The following is a 27,988-nucleotide window of genomic DNA, read 5'->3' as shown; positions in this document are numbered from 1 at the left end:
GCCAAACCTTGCCATTCCCTCCTCCAACCTCCCATGGCTCTCCCTCACCCTACCCATTTAGCTGAAAAGGTTGTCTTGTATTTTACTGAAAATACTGATTCCATTTCTCAAGAGGTCCCCCTTCTCCCCTTCTCATCGCACATCACCCAAATACCTTCTGCCTCCATTTCCTTCACCCATCTCACATGATGAGGTGGTCCTCCTTACTGTGACAAAGCCCTTCACGGGCACCAGCGATCCTATTCTATCCCATTTTCTCCAGCAGATGGCCCATCCCCACCCTCCCACTAATCTTCCATCTCTTCCTGTCTACTTGGCTGCTTCCCTGCTGCTTACAAACATACCTGTTTCTCCTTCATGAGATCCATCCATCCTCACTGGTTATCATCCTGTATCTCTCCTCCCACAATGTGGCTAAACTTGAGAAGGCCCTTTACACTAGCTGCCTCTACTTCTCTCACTCTCTTAATTCTCTACAGTCTGGTTTCCAAACCTACCTCATCATTCAACTCAAGGTGCTCTCTCCCAAAACTGCCAAGTTCTTAACTGTCAAATCTAATGGCTTTTTCTCAATCATCATCCTTGCCAACCTACCTATAGCCTTCAATACTATTGATCACTCTCTTTTCCTTGATAGCTTTTTTTCCCTGCAGGTTTTCAAGGCTCTCCTCTCTCCGGGATTTCCTCTTGCCTATCTGAAAGCTCCATCTCAATGTGAAAATTGCTGGAAATTCATCCAGGTCTTGCCCACTTACCTGGGGTATCCCATGGGGCTCTGACTTGAGCGCCTTCCTCTACATTATTTCACTTTGCAATCTCATAAGATCCCCGGATTCAATTATCATCTCCATTGTTGATGATTCAGATTTACTCCTTCAGTCTCACATCTTCAATTACCATTAGATATATCAAACTGGATTTCCTATAGACATCTTAAACTCAACCTTTCCAAAACGGAACTCTTTCTTTCCCCCAAAACCATTTCAACTTTCAAACTTCTCTATTACCTCTGAGAGTACTGCCATCCTTCCAGTCAGCCAGACTCAAAACTTAGATATCTTCCTTGATTCCTCATCCTCTCACCCTCACTCCCACCCCCATATTCAATCTATTGCTAAGAACTATTGATTTTGCCCTCATAATATCTCTTGCATAGCCCCTCCCTCTCTGGCACTGCCAAACCCCTGGTATAGGCAGGCTCTCATCACTGCGTGTCTGGAATACTGAAATAGGCTGCTGGGTAGCATTCTTGTCACACATCTCTCCTCACTCCAGTCTATCCTCCATTCAGCTGCCAAAGTGATCGTCTAAAACACAGGTGGGACCATGTCACTCCACTATTCGAATGGGCTGCCTATCACCCCTAGGATCAAATACAAAACCTGTTATAAAAATATAAATCAAATACAAAGACTATTATAAATATCCAAATTAAATACCAAGAACATATGAAGGAAGACTCTGCTGCCAGAGAAAAAACTGATAAATAAAAGTATGTGTAAAATGATTTTACATAAATATATATACATACATACACACATATATTTGTGTCTTTAGGCATCTTTAGGGTGGGTGGGTGAAGGAAAAAAGGGGAAAAAAGAAATTTACATGAATATATATTTAAAATGAATAGCAAGTTGCACATAATAGATTTGCAGTTTCATGTGCAATCATCTTTTTTTTCATTATACTATGTTATATTAGTGCTTTTTTATTCCATAAATTAAAAATAAAATAAATAAAAATTAAAACAACAAAATATACCTCCTCAACTTTTCCAGTATAATACCTTGCCCCTGTCTTCCCCGACATACTCTTCAATTAAATGATAGAGATAAGAGTGAGCAGGCTGTATGCTAAGGAAAGAACATCTCCCAGGACAGAGACGAGATGCTGTATGTGGTCTTAACTGGGTCCTTCGGCCCCTGTCCAACAGCCAGGCTGTCTCACCTCTGGTTTCTAACAGAATTGTTGTTCATATAAATGCATGGCTATAAAATATACCAGGAAGTTTGGATCAAAATTATTACAGAAATTAAATAATAATTTTCATGACCTGAAAAACCTTGGCACCAAATTAAAAAAAAATGTGTTTAGCTTCTAATGCAGTGAAAAGGCCCATGGGTATGCACACACATGTGTGCGTAAATGTAGTAAGCATTTCCTCCTTACCTGAGCTTCTAGGATATTCACCTTTTCTTTCAGAGTCTCAATCCTTTTATCTTGTTCTTGTACATCATTTTTTAAGCCTTCCATCTAAGAGTCAGGAAGCACAAATTAGAACATTTTTCAAGTCTTATCAAACCACAATATTTTTTAAGTGGACAATAGAAATAGCTTCTGGAAACTTGGATAAAAGTTTGTCTTTCAGAGATTTGAAGTTAGAGGCTTGGTGAGGCTGACTTTTCACACCTTTTTATTTTTTTCAATTAAATCCAGCTCTCTGGAGAAATCATTTGGAATCTTTGTGTTTCTCCACAACTGAAGTTTCTTGTCCCACAAACCATACTAACTAGTAAGGCCCTGGAATGCCAAAGCCTGGTACACTGAATCTATTAGGAGCTTCCTAGATCCCCAGAACTTTATATTAAGTTGTCTTAATATAATATTATATATGTTATGTATATAACATATATAATTAACATATAACATATTAATATATGTAATGCAATATAAAAATAATAATATAACATTATTAATAATAATATTGTCTGAGGAGAAGATAAGTCACCAAAAGCCTCAGAGGAAGTGAAAACCAGTACCTGCTCCCGCTGGGAATCTTGGGTCTATGAGACATGCTGAGGAGTAGCCTAGGATTTCTAGATTCAGTTTTTTTTTTTTAATATCAGACAAGAGTCTAAAGAAAAGAGGCGGCCAGATAGCACAGCGAGTAAGAGCTCCAGCTCCAGTGTCGGGATGACCTGGGGATCAAATCCGGGCTCAGATACTCAGCACCACACCGAGTAATAACTGGCCGTGTAACCTTGAGCAAGTTACTTAACCCCGATTGCTTTAAAAAAAGAGAGAGAGAGAGAGTCTAAAGAAAAGTTAAACAGTATTTCTGAAATGCTCCATGCCAAGCACAAGCAAAAGAGCCAGGATGCATTTAGCATTGCAGGGGAAATGTCAGGGAGGGGAAAACTTTCATTACTTTTATAGCCCAGGCATGCCACTCATATTTGTTCTTCACCCAGTAAACATTCCATCTCCAGGAGAAAGACACTTGATTAAACTGACCTCCTGGATCACACCGCGTAGGTTCTGATGTTGGGAATGAATCACAAACTGCAAATAGGAAATTTGCCTCTGGAGAGTGGAAATCTCTGTCTGAAGGTCCTTACAACTGGGGAAGAAAAAGGGAAAAGAAAATGACTTTGCCAATAATGACTTTTATAATTTGTTTTTACTGGTTGTTCCTAAATTATTGACATGTTATTCCCGTGCTAAGTGATTTTCATGCATTTGCTTCATTTTAGGCACAGTAGGTGCCTATCCACTGGGGACTGTTGAACAAACTGTGCTATATTAATCTATTTGGGGATTTTTTGGACCAAATCTGCATCATGGGGGAAGGAGCTTCCAGGTATGGACCTCCCTCAAGCAGTACAGATCAACACTTGCTCTGCCAGTGTTTACAGCCTTAGAGATCTTCCTAGGGGAAGTGAGAAGTAAAGGGCTTGCTCAGGGTCATATGGTCACTAGGTGCCAGAGGAAGGATTTGAACCCAGGTCCTCCTAACAGCAAAGCCAGCCCTAAGTGCCTCTCATATGAATATAATGGAATATTATAGAAAAATTAGACCTGGGGGTGGCTAGGTGGTGTAGTGAGTAAAGCGCCAGCCCAAGAGTCAGGAGGACCCGAGTTCGGTTCCAGCCTTAGCGCACGCGCGCGCGTGCGCGCGCACACACACACACACACACACACACACACACACACTACTAGCCATGTAACCTTAGGCAAGTTATTTAACCCTAATGGCCCTCCAAAAGAAGGCAAAAAAAAAAAAAGAAAAAAATGAGTCCTGTATGAACTGATGCAGAATAAAGGAAGAACTAGGAAAACAATATTCATCACTACAATAATACAAACAAAAACACTAAAAGGGAGTAAACACTATGGAAATGTGAGGAGCAAGATTAGCCCTGGTAGAGAGGTGAGAAAATAGAATAGAAAATTACCTGGATAAGGAATAGGTCATAAAATTTGAGACCAAAGGGCCCTCCAGGTCATCTAGTATCATCCCTTCATATTACAAATGAGGAAACTGAGGCTCAAAGAAATTAAGTGACTTGACCAAAATCATAAAGATGGGGAGGAGCAGAGACAAGATTCCAATGTAAAGCTTTTTCCATTGTACTTTGCTGCTCCTCTGGTGGGGGACCATGGAATGCTGGTATATTCTGCCCAAACCAATCACTGTGTCACTTTTAATTGTTACCAAAAAATTTGGGATGGGGAGGGAGGAGTGAGGGGAGTAGAATGATAATACCTGAAAGATGGTAATGCTAAAAAAAAAGGCATAAAAAAACTTTAAAAAATTAAAATGGGAAAACTAGGAATCTGACAATTATAAAGAGAAAAAAAGATAAAATTAAATGTGGAGTTACATTGAAACAGGAAGAGCCTAGCACATAATAGGTGCTTAATAAATGTTTACTGACCAATTGATTTAGTCAGATAAGATAATTAAAGTTCCAAAGAGGATGGAAGAAAGACATGAAGAAAAGTAGGAAATATTAATAACTAGGTAAATAAAAATTAAAATAATTCAGAGATCCTACCTCATACCTATTACACCCACACACCCACACATGTTAGACTGGTAAAGATGACAAAAAAGGAAAATAACAACTGTTAAAGGGCTACAAGAAAACAGACACATTAATGCCCTACTTCTGAAGCTGGGAATTGGTGCAGCCATTCTAGAAAACAATTTGGTTCTATCCCTAAAAAGTCACTAAAACTGTGTATACCATTCTTCAACCCAGTGATACCCCTTCTAGGCCTATATCTGAAAGAAATCAAAGAAAGATAAAAAGGATCCATTTGTATAAAAAAAAAATTACAGCCGTTCTTTATTATGGTGTCAAAGATCTGGAAACTGTGGGGTTGCCCAGCAATTGGGGAACGAACTAATTATAGTATGTAAATGTACTGACATAGTCTTCTGCTATAAGAAATGATGAAAGGGATGGCTTCAGAGAAAACTAGGAAGACTTATGTGAACTGATACAGGGTGAAGAGAGCAAAACCAGAACAATTTATGAAAAGACAACATTATAAAGACAGGAAATCTCAAAAGACTTAAAAACTCTGAACAATAGAATAGCCAGCCATGATTGTTGAGGACCAATAATGAACCATGCTACTCACCTCCTAACAGAGAAGAAGATATAAGTTTGTATGTATACATACATACAAACACTGTTTTACTTGACTATGCTGATGGTGCAGAAGTGAAAAAGAGGGGTTTTTGATTTTTTTATTTTTCTTCCCTCCCTTCAATGGAATGAAGTAGTAAGAAAGTCAGTTTTTGTTCATTGATATTTGTTTATGTTATACATATATCTTTATATACATGTGTGTAGATATGTATATATACACATACACATACACGTATATATACACACGTACACATATATACACACAAACACATTATTTATTGTTTATAAATTTATTGGCTGGCCCCCAAAGGAGGAAACTCCCTCTATCAATTGCAGGTCAGCACCTTTCCTGAAGCCTGTAGTCTTAGGGAGTTACATAAAACCCTGAGAGGTTAAGTGAGGTGACCAGGGTCATACAGCCAATATGTGTCAGAGGTGGGACTTTCACCCAGGTCTTGCTGGCTGTGGGGCCAGTTCTAACCATTACACGGTACTACCCCCAGCTAATCAGTGAGGATACAAAGAAGCAGAAATTGTCTAAGGAATTTACACTCCATTAGAGAAGACAAATAGGCACAGCAAAAAGTACCAAAGATAAACACAAAGTAGACAAAGGCTTTGTCTTGTGAACAGTGCTGTGACCTGTGTGACCTGTACATTTTCCAGATTAAAAAAAAACAGCAGTTGTTTATGCATTAATGTGACCTGCTATGCCCTTAGAAACTGCCTCAAACTACTTCTGGACTGAATTCAAGGCTCTGTGTACACATCTGTAAAATGTAATGTAGAATTGCCAAAGGCCAATATATGGAATGTTTTCCCTTCTATCCTGCAAAGGCATAGCAAATACTGGAAAACTGGAAGGTGGGGAGTGATTGGGAGAAAAACTGCGTATAAAAAATTGCAAGGTTCTGATTGCCACCCTTGGTATTGAGTAGAAGTACTCTGGCAAAATTTACCATAGAGAAATAAAAAGGAAGCTTTCTCTCAACACAATTTACTAGTGACCACTAAGGAATGACCAACATTGTCAGTCTGCCACAATGATAGTCACTCACTGCAAAAATATTACTTCATATGACAGAATACTGACTGAACTGAATAGATTAACTATTGGTCTGACAAATGGGATAGTTCTTATGTTCTTGTGTGTTCTTAATTGTCTCGGGATAATCATTCGGGGGTCTTTAAGTCGGAGGAAGTCCTCCAGCCTACTGGGTGAATACCTTGTAGAGCTAATTTCTGGGAGAATGTGGACAAAAGTTGCACAAGGATAGACGGCTATGAATGGGCTAAAACCTGCATCTTTGGGGGGGACTCCCAAATTGATGATATCACAGCTCCATCTGAGTAAGTTAGATTATACAGAAAGGAAAATTACTGTATAATAAAAAATAATAGGCCAAAAAGAGGAGAGAGAGTTACTAAGACTAAAGGAATGGAAAAAGGAAAGGCTATATGAGGTGGAATCCAATGTCCCCAAATCACATGTCACAGGTTAATATGCCTAGGGATACACATCATGGACCATGCTTTGCTGCCCCCGGTAACTCCTCAGGGACCTGACCTTGACTTTAGAAAAGATTCTTTCCCTGAACCTGCATATGTTCCCTAAGGCAAAAAAAAAAACAGATATTTCTGCTGAGTTACTGAAAAAGCCCTTTACAACTAGCAAAATATAGTTAGTCAATTTCTCCTGATATAATAGGTGCCACCCACCACTAAAAATGGTCCTAGGATCATAGGATCCTAGATTAGAGCTGGTGCTTTCCTAAAAGATACTACAAATTTATATGCATACGAAATTAAGAAATGCCATATTGAATCTGACTAAATCTATGTTTAGAAATGGCAGAACGAAACCTCAGCAATTAGAGAGTGTTTTTCCTATCATTTTGGAAAGCAATATTTTCAACTTTATTCATATATACATTTTTTTTCATACATACAGTTTTTAAAAATACAGCTATAACAATCAGTGATGCCTGCATTCTGTAGAAATATCTGGTGGTTCAAGCATCTTATTAGAAACATTTGAATACCATAATGCAGCCCATAAAAACTCCTAGAAGCCACTTCAGATTTAGTTACAATTACTATGAACACCTCAGTTGATTTTTGAAAACCTGTTAACAGTATGAGCTCTGTTCAAAAACTTATCAAAACACTAGTTCTGATGGCAAAGTTAAACTTACGCTTAATCTATGTACATCCTAGCCCCAGCAGCCATCACTCAGGGAACAAGCCTCATGAAGAAAAGAGTCCGCCACCACACCAACTGCCACCAAGGGACAGACAAGCCTGTCTACCTGAAACAGGAAGGTATTCTCAAAGAGAAACAGAAGCTAGCTTATGCCATCTGGGTCAAACCACCACCAGTTACTACCCCTCGGATCCCAGAGGAAACTGCTTGGACCCCAAAGCCCTAGAAATGGCAGCATCTCCTCCGTCATCCCTCCTAGCCATGAACTCTGCTTCCAGTTAAAGCCTCATGGTTATCATCAAGGAAAACATCCACTATGTGCAGAAAGGGGCTTGCCATCTCCACTAATATGAATTAACAAGTGAGGACCAACAGAGAACCTACAGAGAACACAAGCTAAAGAGTCCTCAGAATAGTAGCACTCCATCCCCGACCACTAGTCCCCATTGCAGCCTGGCTCCCAAAGGCATTGCCCAGGGGAACGATCCTTCCGGAGATGTGATCTGCACCAACTGCCCATGCCTCCTCAAGTGTCAGTCCTTGACAGTGTGGTGACAAGCAGTGTGCTAAACACCATAGCTACTGAAGACCTCCCAAAAAGTTCTTACCATGGTCCTTGGCACCACCAATTTTTAATGAAAATATCACAGAAGATGCAATAATGATTGAACTTCCTTGCCAACACCTCCCTCTCTTTCTACACAGCCCTCCCACCTTTTCCAGTCTTCCTTCTCAGTCATTCCCTCTCTCTCTCTAATCTTTGTCATCTCTCTATTTACTGGTTCCATCCCTACTACTTCAAGCATGTCCATGTTTCCCTCATCTTTAAAAAATAGACCTTATCATCAAGCCATCATCAGCCTGTATGTATCCTGATTTTATTATCAAACTTCAAGAAAAAAGGTATCTGAATTTCCTGCCTCTACTTTACCTCCCTTCTCTCATTCAGCAATTGCGGTATAGTTTCCAGCCTCATCACTCAACTGAAACTATTCTCTCAAAAGATACTAGTGATCTTTTAACTGACAAATCAGACAGTCTTTTCTCAGTCTCCATCCTTCTGTATCCACTGCATTTGAAACTGCTATAACCCATTTCCTCCTGGATACATTCTCTTCTCTGGTTTCCTACCAAGCTGACAGCTCCTTCTCAGTCTCTTTTGCTGACACTATCCATATCAACCCCTCAAAGGTGGGTGACCCCATTGCTCTGTCATTGGCCCTCTCCTCTCTCTATATTTTTCTTATACTTATATACCTATACTCTCTCTATACTGAATTTATCATCTCAAACAGATGACTCAGGTCTAGATATCCAGCTCCAGGCTCTCACCTGTGTTTCAAGTCCACATCATCAATTATTCTTCGGACATTTCAAACTGGATGTACCAGAGGCGTCTCATATTAAATACATCTAAAACTGAATTCATTATCACCCATGGCAAACCCACCACTCTTCACTAAATGCTCATCCCTTGCAAATAATGCCTTCTGCCCATTTACCATGGGAGATGATAGAGTTTTAAGCAAGTCATTTAAGAGAAATGGTTTGCAAACCTCTTGGCATTTTTAGAGTTCAATCTCAGCTGCTCCAACTTTGTTTGCAAAGATGCTTTTCTTTCCAGCAATAATTTCTTTTCCTAGGGGGAAAAAAAAGATGCATTTTGAGGTATACTTTTGCACTGCTTACAAAACACACTTCTTGATTATGTCAACAATGATAGTAATAAAGATATATAGCTCTTTAAAGTCATATTATTCTAAGGCCACTTATCAAAGAAATTGGCAGGATAACAAATAAATGGAAAACAGAACAGATTTGTCTCTAATGATCTTTTTCATCCTCAATGACAGTAGAACCACCCGCTTTGGACTCTGTACCCACAGCCTTTGATGTGTGGCTATAGGAGGAAGTGGAAAGAGGACATAAAACAACAAAGTCAGAATAATAGTGGGGCCAGATCAGAAGACCAAGGAAATCCATGTTGGAGATAGCATAATTCTGAAAACATTACACGATCATTTTACTACACACCACAGGGAACAGACGATGCCAAAAGAATGGGGGGAAAACCCGTAGACTGTGTTTAGTGGATAATCAAAAAAAAAATCAATAAGTATGTAACTATTTGCCTATTTTTAAAACATCTTCATAAAAATCTTTACAAGAATGATCTGCACACACTGAGGGGGATCCCTTGTGCAAATCTGATAAAGGAACAGGCAGGCTTTCATAAGTGATTTTCCACATCTGGCCACAGTTTTATATTACATGATTGACTAAAACCTTTAGATTATATGAGATTCTTCTACTTTAATATTTATTTATTATAAAAAGGCATTCAATTTGGCAGAACAAAACATGCCTCAGAAGCTCCCCTCCAAAATGGAATCTCATTCATGTATGGAGAATACAAAAAATGTATGGAGAAATGAAAGAGCTAGAACATAAAGAGAAATAATGAAGAATTTTTAAAAAGAATTGAAGGACATATTTCTAAATATAGCATATTTCTAGACCTCAAGCTATATTATAAAGTATTAAATATGAAAAGCATTTGGGGTCCTGGCTAAAAAATGGAAAAGTAGATGAGACAAGAATCAGAAATAAATGAACCCAGGATTCTATAAGCCTAAAAACAAAATTTCCTAGGAAGAACATCTAATCTGATAAAAACTTTGGGAAAACTGGAACATAGTCTGTCATAAATTAGACTTAGATTGACAACTTAAACCATATTTCACAATAAATCCAAAATAGATATTTGAATATTAAACATCTCACCACAAAAAAAAATAAAGTGATGTACCTTTTACAGTCACAGGTAGGGGATGAATTCATAACCAGACTAAGAACAGAGGTTATTACTGAAGATAAAATATAACACAAAATGAAAAATTTTTACACAAATAAAATTATCACATCTAGGACAATATACCTAGCGAAGCATTCACCTGAGAAAAAGTATATCAAATATCTCTGATAAAGATTTCATATTGAAGATATATATGTATATATGCACATATACACAAACACACAACTAACAGAAATATATAGATGGAAAGCCAATAAAAAGGGGGCAAAGGATATGATACGAACAGTGTGCAAACTATAAACAATCATATGAAAGAATGTTCCAGATCAATAAGAAGAAGAGTAATGTCAATCGAAACAAACCTGAGGTTTCACCTCATGCTCAAATTGGCAAAGATGACAATAGAAAGGAATAGTTGATGGGTCTGTGGAAAGTCAGGGACACTAAAGCATTCTGCTGGGGCTGTGAATTGGTACAATCATTCCAGAATTTAAAATCTAAGCTCCTTGAGGAGAGGAACTATTCTTTTTGTTTGCATTTGTATTCTGAGTACTTAGCACAGTACCTGCACATTTAATAAATGTTTGCTGACTGAATGAATGACTGAAAGACAGCAGTCAGTTTCCTCAAAGATAATTTTTTTTAGAATCCCATATAATAGAAGATATACACAGAATATCAGAAAAAGGGGGAAAGTACTATAGCTTAAATGTTAACCAGTTCCAGGGTCTAAAGAAGCCAAATCACAGCCTTGGTATTAAGTAAAACCTCAAAAAACCAAAAACCCAATCCATTCTTGTTAGGTTTAAAGTTATTACAGAACTTGGAAGGTCAGCCTACAAAATCACTTCATCTCAGTGTCTGGTAAACAGTAAAAGGAAACAAAATAAGACACAAAGAAGTGATACCATTGGTAGAAAAAGAACCATTAGTAACACAAAAGGGAATGTAGTTTTAACTCATAATACTTGAATTGCTATCTTTTGGGGCGCTGTAGCACCAATGCAGTATTTACAGCACCCACAATCACGATAAAGATCGTGACTATAAATACTGCATGACATTCAATTACAAAATATAACAGATTCTCCAGGTAAAGGACAGAACTGAAGCATTTATTTAGACACCAGAAAATCAAATCCCAAAACCAGTAAGCCAATTCCATCATAGTACCAAAGACATTCAGAAGCCATAACACTGAGAGCCACAGCATCCTTCAGCCTTCCCACAAACCAATATTAGATCAGTATCTACTCACGAGCCTATCTGATTCCTTGCCTGAATCTCCTCTCTCTTCCACCAGCTTGCCAGCTCTGGTTCCCAGCTTCCTGTGGGCTCTGCTTCCCTTCAGCAAACTCCTCCTACCACAGGCTCCATGTGATATTAGGGGGCAGAGTTTACTTTCAAAGAAGGGGAGGTCTTTAAATTCCCCCTAGGTTTATTAAGGGGCAGGGAAGATCTTCAAATCTCCCATTCCCATTACCAGAACAAACAGTGAAGACAGCTGTTTAAAATCAACATGTTATATAGCTTATTTTGTCATCCTTCTCAAGTTTGATGAGTGTGAGGTGAAACCTCAGGCTGCTCTGATGTGTGTTTCTCTTATTATTAGTGATTGGGAACCTTCTCTCACATGGTTGTTAATAATTTCAATTATATTTTGAGTCTTTTCATATTCTTTGGCTATTCATCTCTTGGGGAATGCTTATGAGTCTATATGTGTGTGTATGTATTTGTACACAGATATATAATTACATAACTTGCCTATATACTTACATATAACCTATAATCTTCTTTTACAAAGAATGAGCTGGTCCTAGAATTGAATAGGAAAAAGTGGAATGGGATTGTATCTAGGAAATTTCGTAGTGTGTTTAATGATCTCAAGCTGTTCCTTAACCTCAAAACCAATCTTTTAAAACACTAATGTTCTCCCAATGTGGCTATAAGGAACTTTTCCAAGTTTCTTTATAGTGTTAGACCCACCACTGTCTATATAAAATATGCTCATCGAGCACTGTAGATCAAGAGCTTGAAGGGACTTCAGAAAATAATAAAAACACATAAACATACACACAGACACAGGCAGGAAAAGCAGTGGGATGAAGCAGAAAGCTGGTCTGGAGATCAGGAAGACCTGAGTTCAAGTCTTGCCTCTTACACATACTGGTTATATAGACCCTAGATAAGTCACTTCTCAGTGTTGTAGCATGAATAGTCTTAAGATGAAGAATATGCTCACAAGCATAAGTAGACCAAGGTTCCTCACCAGGGAGTTTTCCATACCAACAGAATCACGAAAATTAGTCCCAATCCAAATGCATGTGTGTATGAACATAATCTAGTATCTGATGCATCTGTAATCAATAAATTCCATTCCAAAATGTATACAATTATGCCTCTCAAATTAAATAGTGTATTCAAAGCATAATGGGAAGAGATATGTATATGTATATACACTCACACATATATACACATATATAGTATATATTGGATACTAATTTATATATAATAGGTGTATACATATGTGCACATTATATGTATCACACATATGTTGTATAGCTACATATTATATATAGAATGTTAACATGTATGTAATATACACACATAATAGTATATATTATATCACATTATTGGATATTAATGTATTCCATATCAACGCACAATAACATGCATACATAATAATATATGCATGTATATAATATATACATACTTTATACCCAATAGGGTCCTAAGGTCAACTGGGAAGAATATTCATACTAAAGAAAAGTTCATTTCTATAATGCATGTATACTGCATGTGTGAATACATGTGTGCACACATGTGTATGTACATAAACACATGCATGTATATTTGGTATGTGTGCAGTATATGTGTGTTGTATAATGATATACTAATATATACATAATAATATCTACAATTTACATATACTGTATCCAAATGTGTTCCAGATATATATGATATATATATATATATATATATAAAATAACACACATATACATACTATGTAAATATATTTATTTTGTTGCTGCTTGGTTGTTTTACAATCTTGTCTGACTCTTCGTGACCCCATTTGGTGTTTTGTTGGCAGAAATACTGGAGTGGTTTGCCAATTCATTCTCCAGCACATTTTACAAATGAGGAAACTGAGGCAAATAGAGTTAAGTGACTTGCCCAGGTTCACACAGTTAGTAAGTGTCTGAGGCTGAATTTGAACTCGAGGATGAGTTGATAACTCTAGGCCCAATTGCACTACCCAGCTGCCTACATATGTGTATATGTGTGTATATACATATATGTTTGTGTGTATACTAAATATTAAAATTTAAATTACTTATTAATATAAATTTATTTAAATATGTATTTAGATATGAAGTTTATGTGTATGTATACATGTGTATGCACACACATATACAAGTATATATAATATACTATATGTGTGTATGTATTTATTTATTTAAATTTTGTGTCATGGAAATGAATTTTTCTTCGGCACGTATATTCTTCCCAACTGACCTCAGGACCCTACTGGGCAACCCCCCTCAAATGCTAAGAATTACCTCTATAATCAGAAGCCAGGGTCTAGCAGTGACCTTAACCATACATTTTGGGCTTGCCTCACCTTCTAATGTTTCAACTCTGGCAAGCAGAAAGCCCCAGAGCACAGTGTATTCTCTAGTCAGCTATCTTTTGTATGGACAAAGTTCCTCTTGAAAGCCAAAGGCAGCCCACAGCACCACCCGGTGGGCAGCCCAGGTGAGGGAGATTTCAGCTATTGTCCTATCTCTACCATCCCTACCTTTATCTTCATCCCCATTCTGACTCTCCTCTAAAGGATCACAGGAGCTATAGAGCAGCACAGGAGACACAGAAGTGGTCTTAAAGTCAGGAGCCCATTCTGCTGTCACTTGCCATCTGGGTGACCATGGACAAGTCACTCAACCTCTCAGTGCCCCAGGACATATGGTACATTTCAACTATTCAGTGCTAATGGAACCACACTGATTAGTGATAAGGGTGTGATCCTGGAGAGATGGGCTGAACACTTTCAATATCAGCTCTGCAACTTTGAGAAAAAGAATTTCCTTTACCTGTGCCTCAGTTTCCTGATCTTTAAAATGAAGGAATTGGACTAGATGAGCTCTAGTGCTCCTTCTGATTCTAAAATGCAAAAAAGCCAAATATGTTAGCTTGTCTATAGCTGATACCAGAAAACTAATGAGAAAACATTATAGAAATGCACTAATTGAGGGGCGGCCAGGTGGCATAGTGAGTAAGAGTGCCGGCCCTGACGTTGGGAGACTTGGGATCGGTTCTGGCCTCAGATACTTGGCACCCACACAAAAAATAACTGGCCGTGTAACCTTGAGCAAGTTACTTAACCCAATTGCTTAAAAAAGAAAAAAAAGAAATGCACTAATTGAGAAACAAACATATGCCCATATTAAATCCCCCTTTTGGACTTTTTGCTTGCTTATCACTGTATTAGCAGAATTTATTCTCACTGCATGGTTGATTAAAGTGGGACAGATGGTGATGATTTTAAGTAATATGCTCATTACCAAATGTCACACTACTAATGGCTATTTACCATAGCAGAAATTCACTCAAATAAATAGAAAATGAGTCATCCTCCAGGGGAAGCCTACCTGCCAGCTATAGTACTATGAGAAGGGGGTCTGTACCTGGTATGACTGGGCTTGGGGATTCCTACTCACCTATACCCTAAAGCATGTAGAACTTCTTGTTCCAACCTACAGAGAATTAAATGAAGAGGAAGACAGATACAGAACTTTAGATCTAGAAAGTCAGGCCTGTGAAGAAAAGCTCTGATAAATCTCACCAACATGGAAGGCTTCAAATATAGGCCCAATGAGGGATTGAATAGCTTGCTGTCTGAGGAACAGCCTAGCTAAGTTCAATAACAGGCTATCACCCAGAAGGTTTTTTATATGGATTGTGGATCTAGAACTCTATAGGCTTCAGAGACCATCTAGTCTAATCTCTTTATTTTCTGGATCTGGAAATAGGCTCAGATCAGGGTCACACAAGTAATAACTGTCAAAGGTGGGATCTGAATGGAGGTTCTCTTTCTCACAGATGCAAAGTAATGGAGCCACTGATCAAAGCAACTCTCAAAGAACATGTACTAAGTTACAGAGAAGCTGTGATTTGTCTCAAAAAAGAGACCATCCAATGTGGAGACCATTAAAGTTACCTGAAGAATCAGGTACGTGAAATAATAAAATCTATATTACACATAACATCATATATAATATATAATAAGACATAGAATAATATACACTGAACATTACATACATTATATATATTATATATCATAAAAAGACAATGAAAAAAGGGCCTCATTTCTCAAATATGTGAGGAACTGAGTCAAATTTATAAAACTAAAAGCCAATTCCCAATTGATACACAGTCAAAAAATATGAATAGGCAGTTTCCAGAAGAAGAAACCAAAGGTATCTATAGTCGTATAAAAAGGTTCTGAGTCACTACTACTTAGAGAAAGGCAAATTAAAACAATTCTCAGGTACCAATGAATACTTATCAGAAATGACATTCTTCAGAGGATAAGGGAAAATAGGTACATTAATTAACTGCTGATGGAATAGTGAACTGGTCTAACCATCCTGGAGAGCAATTTGGAACTATGCCCAAAGGGATATAAAACCGTGCATATACTTTGATCCAGCAAGACCACTAATAGGTCTGTCTGTACCCCAAAGAGATCAAAGGAAAAGGAAAAGGATCTGTATGTGCAAAAATATTTAAAACAGCTTTTTTTTGTGGTGGCAAAGAATTAGAAATTGAGGGAATATCCATCAATTGGGGAATGACTAAACAAATCGTGTATATGATCATGAAGTACTATTGTGCTATAAGAAATGAAAAAAAAGGTGGTTTCAGAAAACACATGGCAAGATCTATAAGGAACTGATGCAAAGTGAAGCGAGAAGAACCAGATCATTGTGCATAGTAACAACAACGTTGTAATGATGACCAATTGTGAAAGACTTGGCTACTCTGATCAATACAGTGATCCAAGACAATTCCAAAGGATTCATGATGGAAAAAAATGCTATCCACCTCTAGAGAAAGAACCGGTCTGAGTGCAAATCAAAGGACAATTTTCTCACTTTTTTTTTGCAATATGGCTAATAAGGAAATATATTTTGCATGATTTCAGGAGTATAGTTGATATACTATGTGCCTTCTCAATATGTGACGGGAGAGGCGAGTAGGAGGGAAAGGATCTGTAACTCAAAACTTAAAAAGAAAAGAATGTTAAAAAAATTTTTTTTAATAAAATTACTTTAAGTATTGAAGCCTCCCATTGAGGAAAGTTTCTGACTTACTATTTAAAATGGAAATCAGTTAATCAAGCTTTCCTATTAGCAAGTCCTAATTCCACAACAAAAATACTTTCCATTAATTAATACTAAACATTCTTTATACCATATTAGTTTGAAATTGAAGAGGCAGCTAGTGAATAGAGGGCTGGACTTGGAGTAAGGGAGACCTAAGTTAAAATCTGAGACCCTGAGCAAGTTACTGAAACTTCTGTCTATCCTATTTTCCTCATATGTAAAATGGGGATGATGCTAGCACCAACCTCCCAGGGCCATTGTGAAGATCAAATGAGAAAATATTTGTAAAGTTCTCTGTAAACCTTATGGTAAATATATACCTAATTTAAATAATAATAATAGGGGTGGCTAGGTGGTACAGTGAGTAGAGTGCCGGCCCCAGAGTCAGGAGGATCTGAGTTCAGATCCAGCCTCAGAGACTTAACACACACACAAAAATAAACCTAGCCGTGTGACCTTGGGCAAGTTACTTAACCCCAATTGCCCTCCAAAAAAAGCAAAATAATAATAATAAATACTTAACATATTTAACTTAAATATAAATATTGATTATTATCATATAATGTTAAGATTAAATACTCTAATACTACAAATTATTAGCTAAATCTTTCAGCAAAAACATAAAATACAAAACAATGCATATTGTTTATGGTAAAGAAAGCTATTGGTAAAGAAAGCTAGGACTGGACAACGATAACCAACTTTAAGAACCATAATTCCAAAGTAATCTAGCAAGAACAGAACTCTGGCTCATCTCAGAACATGGAGATGACTATAGATAGTTGAGGTCTGATACAACCAGTACAAAATAGGACCTCAGCATCCATAGGGACTGTATCTTTAAGATGGCCCCTGTGGGATGTGGATAGAATGACAGGCTTGGAGTCAGGAAAACTCATGTTCCTGGGCTCAAATCTGGTCTCAGACCCATACTAGCAATGTGATCTTGGGCAAGTCACTTAACCCTGCTTGCCTCAGTTTCCTCATCTGTAAAATGAGCTGGGGAAGGAAAGGGAAGATTTCAGTATCTCTGCCAAGAAAATCCCATGTGGGGTCATAAAGGGTTGGACATGCCTGAAAAACGACTGAACGACAATGAGGCTAAGCTTATTGGTTTGATCCTTTTAATAAATTTGATGCTTCTGTGATCACATAATATATCTCAACCCAACCAGCTATCTTACAAATCTATGGTTGTGGTCCTAGGAGAGGCTAGGTAACAACACATAATTCATCACAACTGTTGGAAAAGCAATGCAAGCCCTGTTGACGTTGACAACATTTGGTGCCATTTAACTACTGACACTGGGCACAGAGCTATTACAAGTACAATTTCTTATTCTGTTACAGAATGTACTTGAAAAAGTGAAAAAACAAGACATAAGGGACAAGCAGATAGATGAAAACTACATATCATGGCTAAGAAAATCAACCTACATTTTTTAGGATAAAAATCTTTGAATCTGTATTGACCATCTATTTTGGGGACAGGATAGCCAGTTGAGCTCTCCCTATTCAACCTACACTGGCTCCCCTGGACCCTGGGAATAATTCCTAGCAAAAATAAATCTTTAAAGCCTCTTTATAAATGCCCAAAAGAGAATACAACAAAGTTCAGAAAGAAACTTAAAAACAAGACAGCTTTCAAAATAACACATTTAATTTATTATATATATTTTAAAAACAAGTTAGAGATTTAAAAAGAATGTTAAAAGTTTTAAAAACAAGTAATAGAGATTCAGAGTTTCACACAGTCCTCTTTCTGTTCTACTTTGGATAGAAATGTGTTATCTTGGTGGGGGGAGTGATATTAAATCAAAATTACTTATCTATTTTTGCTTTTTGGAGGGCAATTGGGGTTAAGTAACTTGTTCAAGGTCACACGACTAGTGTGTGTGTGTGTGTGTGTGTGTGTGTGTGTGTGTGTGTGTTAAGTGTCTGAGGCCAGATCTGAACTCAGGTCATTCTGACTCTGGGGCCAGCAACATGTGGCCTTGGGGCCTCAGGTTCCCCACCCCTGATCCATATACTTTGACCCAGAGATTCCTTATTAGTCATACTCAGGAAGTCAACAACATACAAAAAAACGCCCCACGTATACCAAAATATTTATAGCAACATTTTTGTGGCAGCAAAGAATTAGAAATAAAATAAATGCCCTTTGTTTGTGGAATATAACTGTGTTATAAGAAAAAAAAAATATGATGAATACAGGAAAACATGGAAAGACTTACATGAAGTAATGCAAACTGAAGCAAAGTCAGAAAAACAATATTCACAAAGACTGCAATTATCTAAGTCAAAAGAATCACAAAACAATGAAACTAACCAACTGTCAGATTGGCAAAGTTGACCAAAAAAAAAAAGGAAATATCAAATATTGGAAGGGCTGTGGGAAAACAGGCACATTAATACTCCACTGATAGAACTGGAACCTGGTAAATCCATTCCAAAAAATTGATTTCAAATTATGACTCCAAAGTTATCTGTGCATACCCTTTGACCCAGTGATACCACTGCTAAGGTTATACCCCCAAAGAAATCAAAGAGTGAGTAAAAGGAGCCATATGTGCAAAAATATTTAAAGCAGCTCTTTCTGTGGTGGCAGAGCACTGGCAACTCAGGGAACACCATCAAGTGAAAAAATGCTCTAAATCACTATTGATTAGAGAAATGCAAATCAAAACAACTCTGAGGTACCACATCTCACTGGTCATATTAGCTAAAATGACAAAACAGGAAAATGATAAATGCTGGAGAGGACATGGAAAAATTGGAACACTAATGCATTGTTGGTGGAGTTGTGAATTGGTTCAACCATTCTGGAGAGCAATCTGGAACTCTGCCCAAAGCGCTATAAATAAGTATATACCCTTTGACCTAGCAATAGCACTTCTAGGACTGTATCCCAAAGAGATCATAGCAGTGGAGAAAGGACCTGTTTGTAAAAAATTGTTTATAGCAGCTCTTTTTGTGGTGGCAAAAGACTGGAAATCAAGGGGATGCCCATCAATTGGGGAATGGGTAAACAAGTTGTAGTATATGAATGTAATGGAACACTATTGTGCTATAAGAAATGAGGAGCAGACAGATTTTATAATAACCTGGAGAGACATATAAATTGAGGCTAAGTGAGGAGAGCAGAACCAGGAGAACTTTGTACACAATTATAGACACAATGATTGCATGATGACTAACTTTGATGGACAGGGCTCCTCTCAGCAACACAAGGTTATAAGACAACTCCAAAAGACTCATGAAGGCAAGAGCTATCCACATCCAGAGAAAGAGCTGCAGAGTCTGAATGCAGATGGAAGCAAACTACTTTCTCTTTTTTTTGTGGTTTGTTTTGTTTCTTCTTTCTCATTGTTCACTCCATTGGTTATAATCTTTCTTTACAACCTGACTAATGTTTAATGTGAAGGTATTTGTAGATCCTATATTTAATTTCATGTCACCATCAGGGGGAAGGAGGGAGGAGAGGGAAGGGGAAAAAATTAGAAACTCGAGGGACTGTGGAAGTGAATGTTGTAAACCAAAAGTAAATAAGTATTTTTTTAAAAAAAACAGATGACAAAAGGGATGGTTTCAGAGAAACCAAGGACTTAAACGAACTTTTGTGGAATCAAGTGATCTGAACATGAAGGATAATTTATACAATGATAACATTGTGAAGACAAACAACTTTGATGGACTTAAAGAACTCCAATCAATGTGATGCCCAATCATGATTCAAAAGGAAAGATATGAAGCATGTAACCAGACTCATGCATAATGAGAATGTGGGAATTTGTTTTGCTTGACTATGCATATTTGTAGAAACATTTTGTTATTCTTCTTTTTCCAATAGGGTTGAGAAAATAAATGCTTCTTACTTGAAAAAAAAATTTTTTAGTTTAATAAACAAGCTTGTCTCCAAAAGAAGAGATATGAGAAGATACTCCCTCCCTACCAAGGTAGCCCATGGTTGGTCAAGAAACATTCATCAAGTGTGTACTATGTGTCAGACACTGTGCTAAGCACTGGGGATACCAAGAAAGCAAAAGACAGGAGCCCACAATCCAATGGGAAGAAACAATATGTAAAGAATTATATACAAATAAGCTATATACAGAATAAATGGGAAATAATAAAGAGAGGGAAGGCGCTAGAATATATGTCAGACGTTTTTAATCTATTGATTTGTTTTGCTGAATTTTGTTTTTACTTATTCCTCTTTTCATTAAAAAAAACTCTGCTATAAGGGATGACTCTCAGAGATAAGGATATATGAAAGTATAAGGAATTTTAAAATAAAAGATAATTTTTTTCAAAATCAAGATGTAGAGAGCCATGGTTTCACAGATAGTCCTCTTTTTCTGCCCTACTCAAAGAATTGTGCATAGTACATTTAGTATACAAATTAACCCTAGTCTGACTCTCCTTTTTTTTCCTTTTCTTCTTTTTTCTAAACTAATTTAAATTTTTTTACACTACCTAAGTTACCCACTCCATCTATCTCCTTCTTCACCCTATAATAAGGTTAAAAAGGAGAAGAAAAAAAACTGAGTAAAACTAACGAACATAACAAAAAAAATCTGACAATATATGGAGTGTTCAATAGCTACTGTACCCGATATCTTCAAAGAAGAGTGGGGAGGGAAAGTAACTTTAATATCTCAAAGGTTTCATTTTAAAATCCTGATTTCCTAACCACAAACAAGGAGACTACAACCCATCATCTCAAGTCTTTTCTGTTTGTGCTTTCAAAAGGTCTGCATACATTATTACAATGTTGCATTTCTATGAAAAATAACTGCAGTGGAGTGCAATTTAAAATGGTGTAGCTATGAACACAATTCATTACAATTCCTTCAGCTGATGAAATTAAACTAACTAAATAAAAGTTTTCATTTTCCCATATTGTGAGTTATTTCTCATTTGTTTCAGTGTTCTGCTGTAGGTTTTGTTTAACTTCACTTGGATCAGCTTCCAGCTTCTCTGTGCTTACCTCCTCCATTCTTTGCACAAGGTTTTCCAGCTCGGTGATCTGTCTGTGCTTTCCTTCCAGTCTTTCATTTGCTTGCTTCAAACTTTCTGTACGTTGTTTGAATTTCTGTTCTTTTTCAAGGTTGCTAACCTGTGGGTGGAAAACACAGTTGTCAAGGTAAGAGTATTCATTTCTAAACACTTTGTCAGTTTCTATGCACCAACTATCAGCTTTTCTTGTACAATTTTTTCAATGAGAGGAAAGGGATTGCAAAAACATATAACAGTTTTAAAAATCAATGTTTCCTTTAAAAGTGGCTTGAAATCATTGAAACATGCAGTTTCTTTTAAGAATGGATGAAAGTGGGGCAGCTAGGTGATGCAGGGAATAGGGCACCAGCCCTGAAGTCAGGAGGACCTGAGTTCAAATCTGGCCTCAGACACTTGACACCTAACTAGCTGTGTGACCCTGGGCAAGTCACTTAATTCCAATTGCCTTGCCTTCTCCACCCCTCAAAAAAATGGATGAAAGAAAAAATATTTATCAAGTTCCAGAATTGATATATGAAAAATATAAGAATAACTGCGTAAGTAAATATGTAATACCTTACAAGGAGATATGGTGATGGAAGGATCAGTGGGTCACAGATTTAGAGCTGGGAGGACCCTTAGAAGCTACCTAATTGCTCACTCTTTAATTTTATAGATGAGGAAATTGAGGCCTAGAGAAGTTAAATTTTCTGCCCAAAGACATAGAAGATAATCATCAGATGGGATTTTAACCTGGGGCAATCTGATTCCAAATCTAAAGCTCTTTAAACTGGACTATGCAATAATAATTCTCAAAAAAATATTCTAATAATCTTAAAGCAAACTAGAATAGTAAGAATAGGTAATGTGAATATCCTGCCTTGAGGCACTGGACTAGCGGGTAGAGTGCTGGGTCTAGTCAGTGTAAAGCCAAGCACGAGCAGCCTTCCAGAGCACTATTGCTGTGAAAAGCTTTCAAGGTTCTGATTACACAGTATAGTGAACTGTTTATTTATTCAACAGTAAATTAAAGCAAAACATTGACAGAAATCAAACTACAGCATTCAGAATGTTATGGCATAACAACTTATTGTTAAAATGGTCACATAATTTTCACCAAAGTGATCACATAGTTTTAAGCAAAAGATAACATTCATTTAGTAAGTCCTTAATTCAATCACCCTTAATGAGGCAAACTTCCTTAATTGACACAAAGTACAAAGGTCAAAGTCTTACACCCCTAGGTCACTTTGTCTTAATCTCTTCAATCAAAAAGTCTTCTTTCTCTTAATTGGAGATTAATTTCCAATCATCCTTAATTAGTAAGTCCTTAACTCAGTCACCTAAATATAAAGGTCAAAGTTCTCCACCCCTAGTAAATCATGATCTTCTGGTTTGCATTAAATACCCAAGGAGAGGTCTTTTCATCTTGATTTGAGGCAGGTTCTCAGCTTCCATGGTTCCTCTTTCACGGTCCCAGCTCCTGCCCAAATCTATCACATTGCGACCTGATTTCAAAGGCAGTCAGCTCTCAGATCTTTGTCCAGCTTCTTGTGCAGTTCCTGTTCCTCACTGAAGTTCACAGTGTCTGGTCCACCTCAAGTCCTTCACAGTTTCTGTTCCTAGGAAGAAAAAGCTTAACAAAGCTACGATAACATTCATACACACTGCTGGTATACTCATCAATTCACTTTCTGCCTGTGAAATCAACTCAGACCAACCAACAAGATCTGAGGACTCAACACAAATCATCGGTACAGTCCCAGGACCTCTGAAATCATCAGCAAGACCCTCCTTCAGGATTTCTATAAACACACAAAAAAATCCTCTTTCAGGGCTTCTGAACCAGCAGCAAGGTCCCAGGGCTTCTACAACAACAGCACTGTTCTCTATTAGCAGAAGAATCTGACAAAGTAACATCAAAACAGCAGACAGCCTCCTCCCAGTTCTCTCTTCTCATTTCTCAGCTCTTCTCAATTCTCAGTTTAGTCCTCGTTCTCATTTCTTTCTCATTTCTTCTCAGATCTCAGTTCTCTTCTCTCTTTCCAGCAGTACTAGTCCAGCTTCCAGAAGCTCACTCCAAGCAGTTCTGGCCTCTCTATCTTGGGCTGTCCTTTATATAAGGTATTAGCTCCTCTCTGTCCTGTTCCTTCCTGTTATGTCAGTAAGTTCATCCCACTGTGGGATTCACAAGTTCTGGATCTTAATACTTAACACAATCATGAACTTGAAACTAAGTGCTAAATACCTGTTAGCTTTCCAATACAAGGGGATCTTCAAATGTTGTTACTATTATAGTTAGGAAGACCTAATTTAAAATCCAGCCTCAAACACTTACCAGTGAGACTCTGGGCAAATTAATTAACCTCTGTTGGCCTCAGTTTCCTCAACTGTAAAATGCAGATAATAATAGCACTTAGCTTCCAGGGTCATTGTGAGAAGTGCAATAAATGTTTATTCCCTTCCCTTCCCCTTCCCCTTCCCCTTCATACAGAAAAAGGATAATTTTTTAAATGTAAAATTAAAATTTCAATTAATTTATAACTAAGATTTCACAAAAGAAAGTTTTATTCTCTATTATACATCTCAGAAATCAGAAAGTATAACCAAAAAAATGAACCCAACTATTATGCTACACCATTTAATCTTTCAGGAGCTTACTCAGGCTCACACAGCACCCCAATCTTACTTAACAAGTTGAGGGATACTGAAAGGTCAAAGCATTTTAGAGGAAGGAAGGTCTCATAGTATCTTAGAACATAGGAGCTGATGAGAATAGAAATAAGAGGACATTGTATACAATAACAGTAACATTGTTTAAAGAATAACTTTGAGTGATTAAGCTATTTTGACTATTATAAATACCCAAATTAACTATAAAGAACATATGAAGAAAATGCTATATGCAACCAGAGAAAGAACTGATAAATAGAGGTATGTATAGAATAATAATATATATACATACATACAAACACACACATGTTTATAGACATATACACATACATACACACAGGCATATATGTATATACATACATGCATACATATATTTATCCCTATTTGTGCCTAATGGTAGTCATCTCTGAGGTGGGTGGGGGGAGGAAAGGAAAAAAAAGAAGAAAAAAAGAAATGTACATGATAACTTTGTTGTATATTTGAAAGGAATAGCAAGTTATGCTCAGTAGATTTGCAGTTTTACATACAATCATCTTTTTGTTATGTTATGGAAATGTTTTATTCCATAAATATATATTCAGGTAAAAAAAATATTGAAAATAAATAAATAAAGTTTTAAAAAGAATGTTGGAGCTGTAAGAGACCTTGCAAATGGGGCAAGTCAATCTCCTAAATTCATAAATGAATAACCAAGATACCAAAAGGTAAAATGATTTGCTTATATCACTAGTTTGCAGCAAAACTGAGATGAAGACTATGACATACCTATCCAGAAATAATTTCCCCACTTTCCTGTAACTTTGTTTGATATTTCTAGCTTTACTACCATTCTGTGTGGGCCAAAGACCTTGTTTCCATTGGCTAACCCCTTTTCTAAGATAGGTTCACCTAGTTAAGCACCTGCTGTCAGATATCAGACATCAGGCTCTCAAAAATCACAGCAGGGGCCTTTCCCTCTCCTACTGGTCAAGGAGCCAGCCGCCACCATGAATGACACTGTAACCATCAGAACCAGGAACTTCATGACAAACAGACTTCTTCAGCGTAAACAGATGGTTATAGATGTCCTTCATCCTGGAAAGGCCACAGTGCCTAAGACTGAAATTCGAGAAAAACTAGCCAAGATGTACAAGACAACTCCAGATGTCATTTTTGTCTTTGGATTCAGAACCCATTTTGGTAGTGGCAAAACAACAGGCTTTGACATGATTTATGATTCTCTTGACTATGCAAAGAAAAGTGAACCAAAGCACAGACTTGCAAGGCATGGCCTGTATGAGGAGAAAAAGACATCAAGAAAGCAGTGAAAGGAACGCAAGAACAGAATGAAGAAAGTCAGGGGTACTGCAAAGGCAAATGTCGGTGCTGGCAAAAAGAAGGAATAAAAGGCACTATGGATTATGTTTATCTGTGAAGATAATTCTTCATCTGACCATGAATAAACTATGTAAAACTTCAAAAAAAAAAAAGAAAATCACAGCAGGGAAAGCCAAGGCAGCATGACCACACCAGGCAACTGGAGAGATACTTAAGGAGAAATTTGCTGGCTTGATAATTATGTCCAAATCAGTTCTGTTCATACTGTAGAAAGACCATAATATCATGTACCTAGAGTTGGAAGGGACCCCAACGGACCAGAGGTTATCTGGAACCATTCCCCTAATAGTCCGAGGTAGGATTTGAACACAGGTTCCCTGACTCCAGAGCCAGGGCTCTTTCCAAAGTATCACACTGCAGTAGCCCAGGAGAGTGCACAGGACCACAGGCCTATCTGACCACAGCCCAGGGCTGAGGTCAGAATACAGACAACAATGAAGACACACAAATATCATGTCTACACCTACAGCTGCTTCTGAGGCACTTAGAAATTTGTAGTCTTTGCCCTTAACTCTTTTATGCTCAATTTTCTGAGGAAGAAATTGGACAGACTGAGAAGACTAGCTTTTGATGAGAGAAGGGATTTTATACCTGTAGTAACTTTTTATCATCTTCGTGTTTTTTCCTAAATTCTTCAGACTGTTTATGATAGCTCTCAAATAATTTCTGAGCAACATTTCTCAGTGCTGCTGCACCAGCTTCTCTTGAGGCTTCCAACTGAAAAGAAAAGAGATCGCTATATTATGCTTATATTTGTAAAGTACTGGAAGGCAACTAAAATAAAGAGGCAGTGGCCACACCATTTGGAACTCAAGAGAAAATCAGGAGAAATAAATGATAAAAAGAAAAAAAAATTTCAAATGATTAACTTCTTACTTAGTAAAACCAACAATGCAGCCAGACTACTAATAGACATACAAGTAAACATGTAACTTCTAACACTTTTGTGCTTACAAAATAATTCCCTTTAAAAGATTTGAGTACTTGGGGTGGCTAGGTGGCACAGTAAATAGAGCATGGCCCTGGAGTCAGGAGGACCTGAGATCAAATCCAGCCTCAGACACTTAATACTTACTAGCCATGTGACCTTGGGCAAGTCACTTAACCCCAATTGCCCTGCCTTCCCCCCTCCAAAAAGCAAAATCTAAAATGAATAAATAAAACAACCCCAAAACCAAAACTCTCTAAGTATACATGGCTTTGCAAACATTTCCTCATCAAAAGCCACATGGCCCCACCTTACCATTTTACTGTCCAATGGTTAAAATGGCAGCCTTATGAGGTGATGAACAGTCTTTATGCAGAAAATGTTCAAGGCAATGGACTAAAATTTCAAGTATAATTTGGGAATCTGTCACCAAGACTGCCACAGGCAGACCCCTGACACTTGGGTTGCTGCCTGGTCCCTCTAAAGCCTCCTTCCCTCCTTCCCTCTTCTTGCTTCTTCTTCCCCTCCCTACCAAAATATCATGCACCTGTACTCATGACCAGTGTAGGGAGCACAAGGAAAGAGATTTAAGGACTAACTCAACTGATTAAATCATGACCACAAGTTCAAAGAAGAGATTGGCTAGTTAGGTTCTTTCCCAAGTCAGACTACATTCCTAACCTCCACTTTACAAGGCAGTTACAAAGCAAATGAGGATGATAATAAGAAAAATGATAGCTCAAAGTGCTTACTGTGTGCCAGATACTGTGCTAAGCACTTTAGAATTATCACCTGCTTTGATCTGCACAACCTGGGAGGTAGGTGCTATTATTACTCCCCAAAGAAAGGCTAAGTGGCTTTCCCAGGGTCACAAAGCTAGCAAATGTCTGAGGACAGGATTTGAACCCGTATCCTCCTGACCCCAGGTCCAGCACTCTATCTATTGTACCACCTAGCTACCCTAATTACTTCAAAGAGGTGAAAACTCTTAAAGCCATACTAGGCTACAAATATCATAAACAGTATGTTACCTTAAATCAATTCAGAGTGGGTAACAGGTTTACAGATTTAGAGATGGAAGAAAACTCTGACATCATCTAGCCCAATTTCCTCATCTTACAGGGGAAGAAAATGAGGCCCAAGGTGGTTAAGGAACTTGCCCCAGGTTACACAAGCAGCATCAGAAATAGGATTTGAACCCAGGTCCTCTGACTACAAAGTCAG

General features: G+C 37.6%; 1 protein-coding gene and 1 pseudogene across 2 annotated transcripts in view; one reads left to right on the top strand and one right to left on the bottom strand.

Annotated features, from left to right (window-relative positions):
- LOC138172099 (coiled-coil domain-containing protein 68-like) overlaps window positions 1-27,988 on the bottom strand; it is a 91,764-nt gene that overhangs the window by 12,200 nt on the left and 51,576 nt on the right. For both annotated transcript variants that reach the window (XM_069101682.1, XM_069101674.1), the window contains 5 exons: window positions 26,428-26,553; window positions 21,779-21,907; window positions 9,144-9,226; window positions 3,238-3,343; window positions 2,173-2,256 (listed from right to left, as the gene is read on the bottom strand). In XM_069101682.1, the coding sequence (XP_068957783.1) occupies window positions 2,173-2,256; window positions 3,238-3,343; window positions 9,144-9,226; window positions 21,779-21,907; window positions 26,428-26,553 (528 nt within the window). The remainder of the gene's footprint in view (window positions 1-2,172; window positions 2,257-3,237; window positions 3,344-9,143; window positions 9,227-21,778; window positions 21,908-26,427; window positions 26,554-27,988) is intronic.
- Window positions 25,406-25,854, top strand: LOC138172562 (small ribosomal subunit protein eS24 pseudogene; annotated as a pseudogene).

This window comes from Petaurus breviceps, unplaced genomic scaffold, assembly GCF_028583685.1.
Source record: "Petaurus breviceps papuanus isolate PSGF00001 unplaced genomic scaffold, PetGlider_PUasm1.0 128, whole genome shotgun sequence".
In the NCBI taxonomy this organism is placed as follows: domain Eukaryota; kingdom Metazoa; phylum Chordata; class Mammalia; order Diprotodontia; family Petauridae; genus Petaurus; species Petaurus breviceps.
This window is presented reverse-complemented; position numbering and strand designations above follow the sequence as displayed.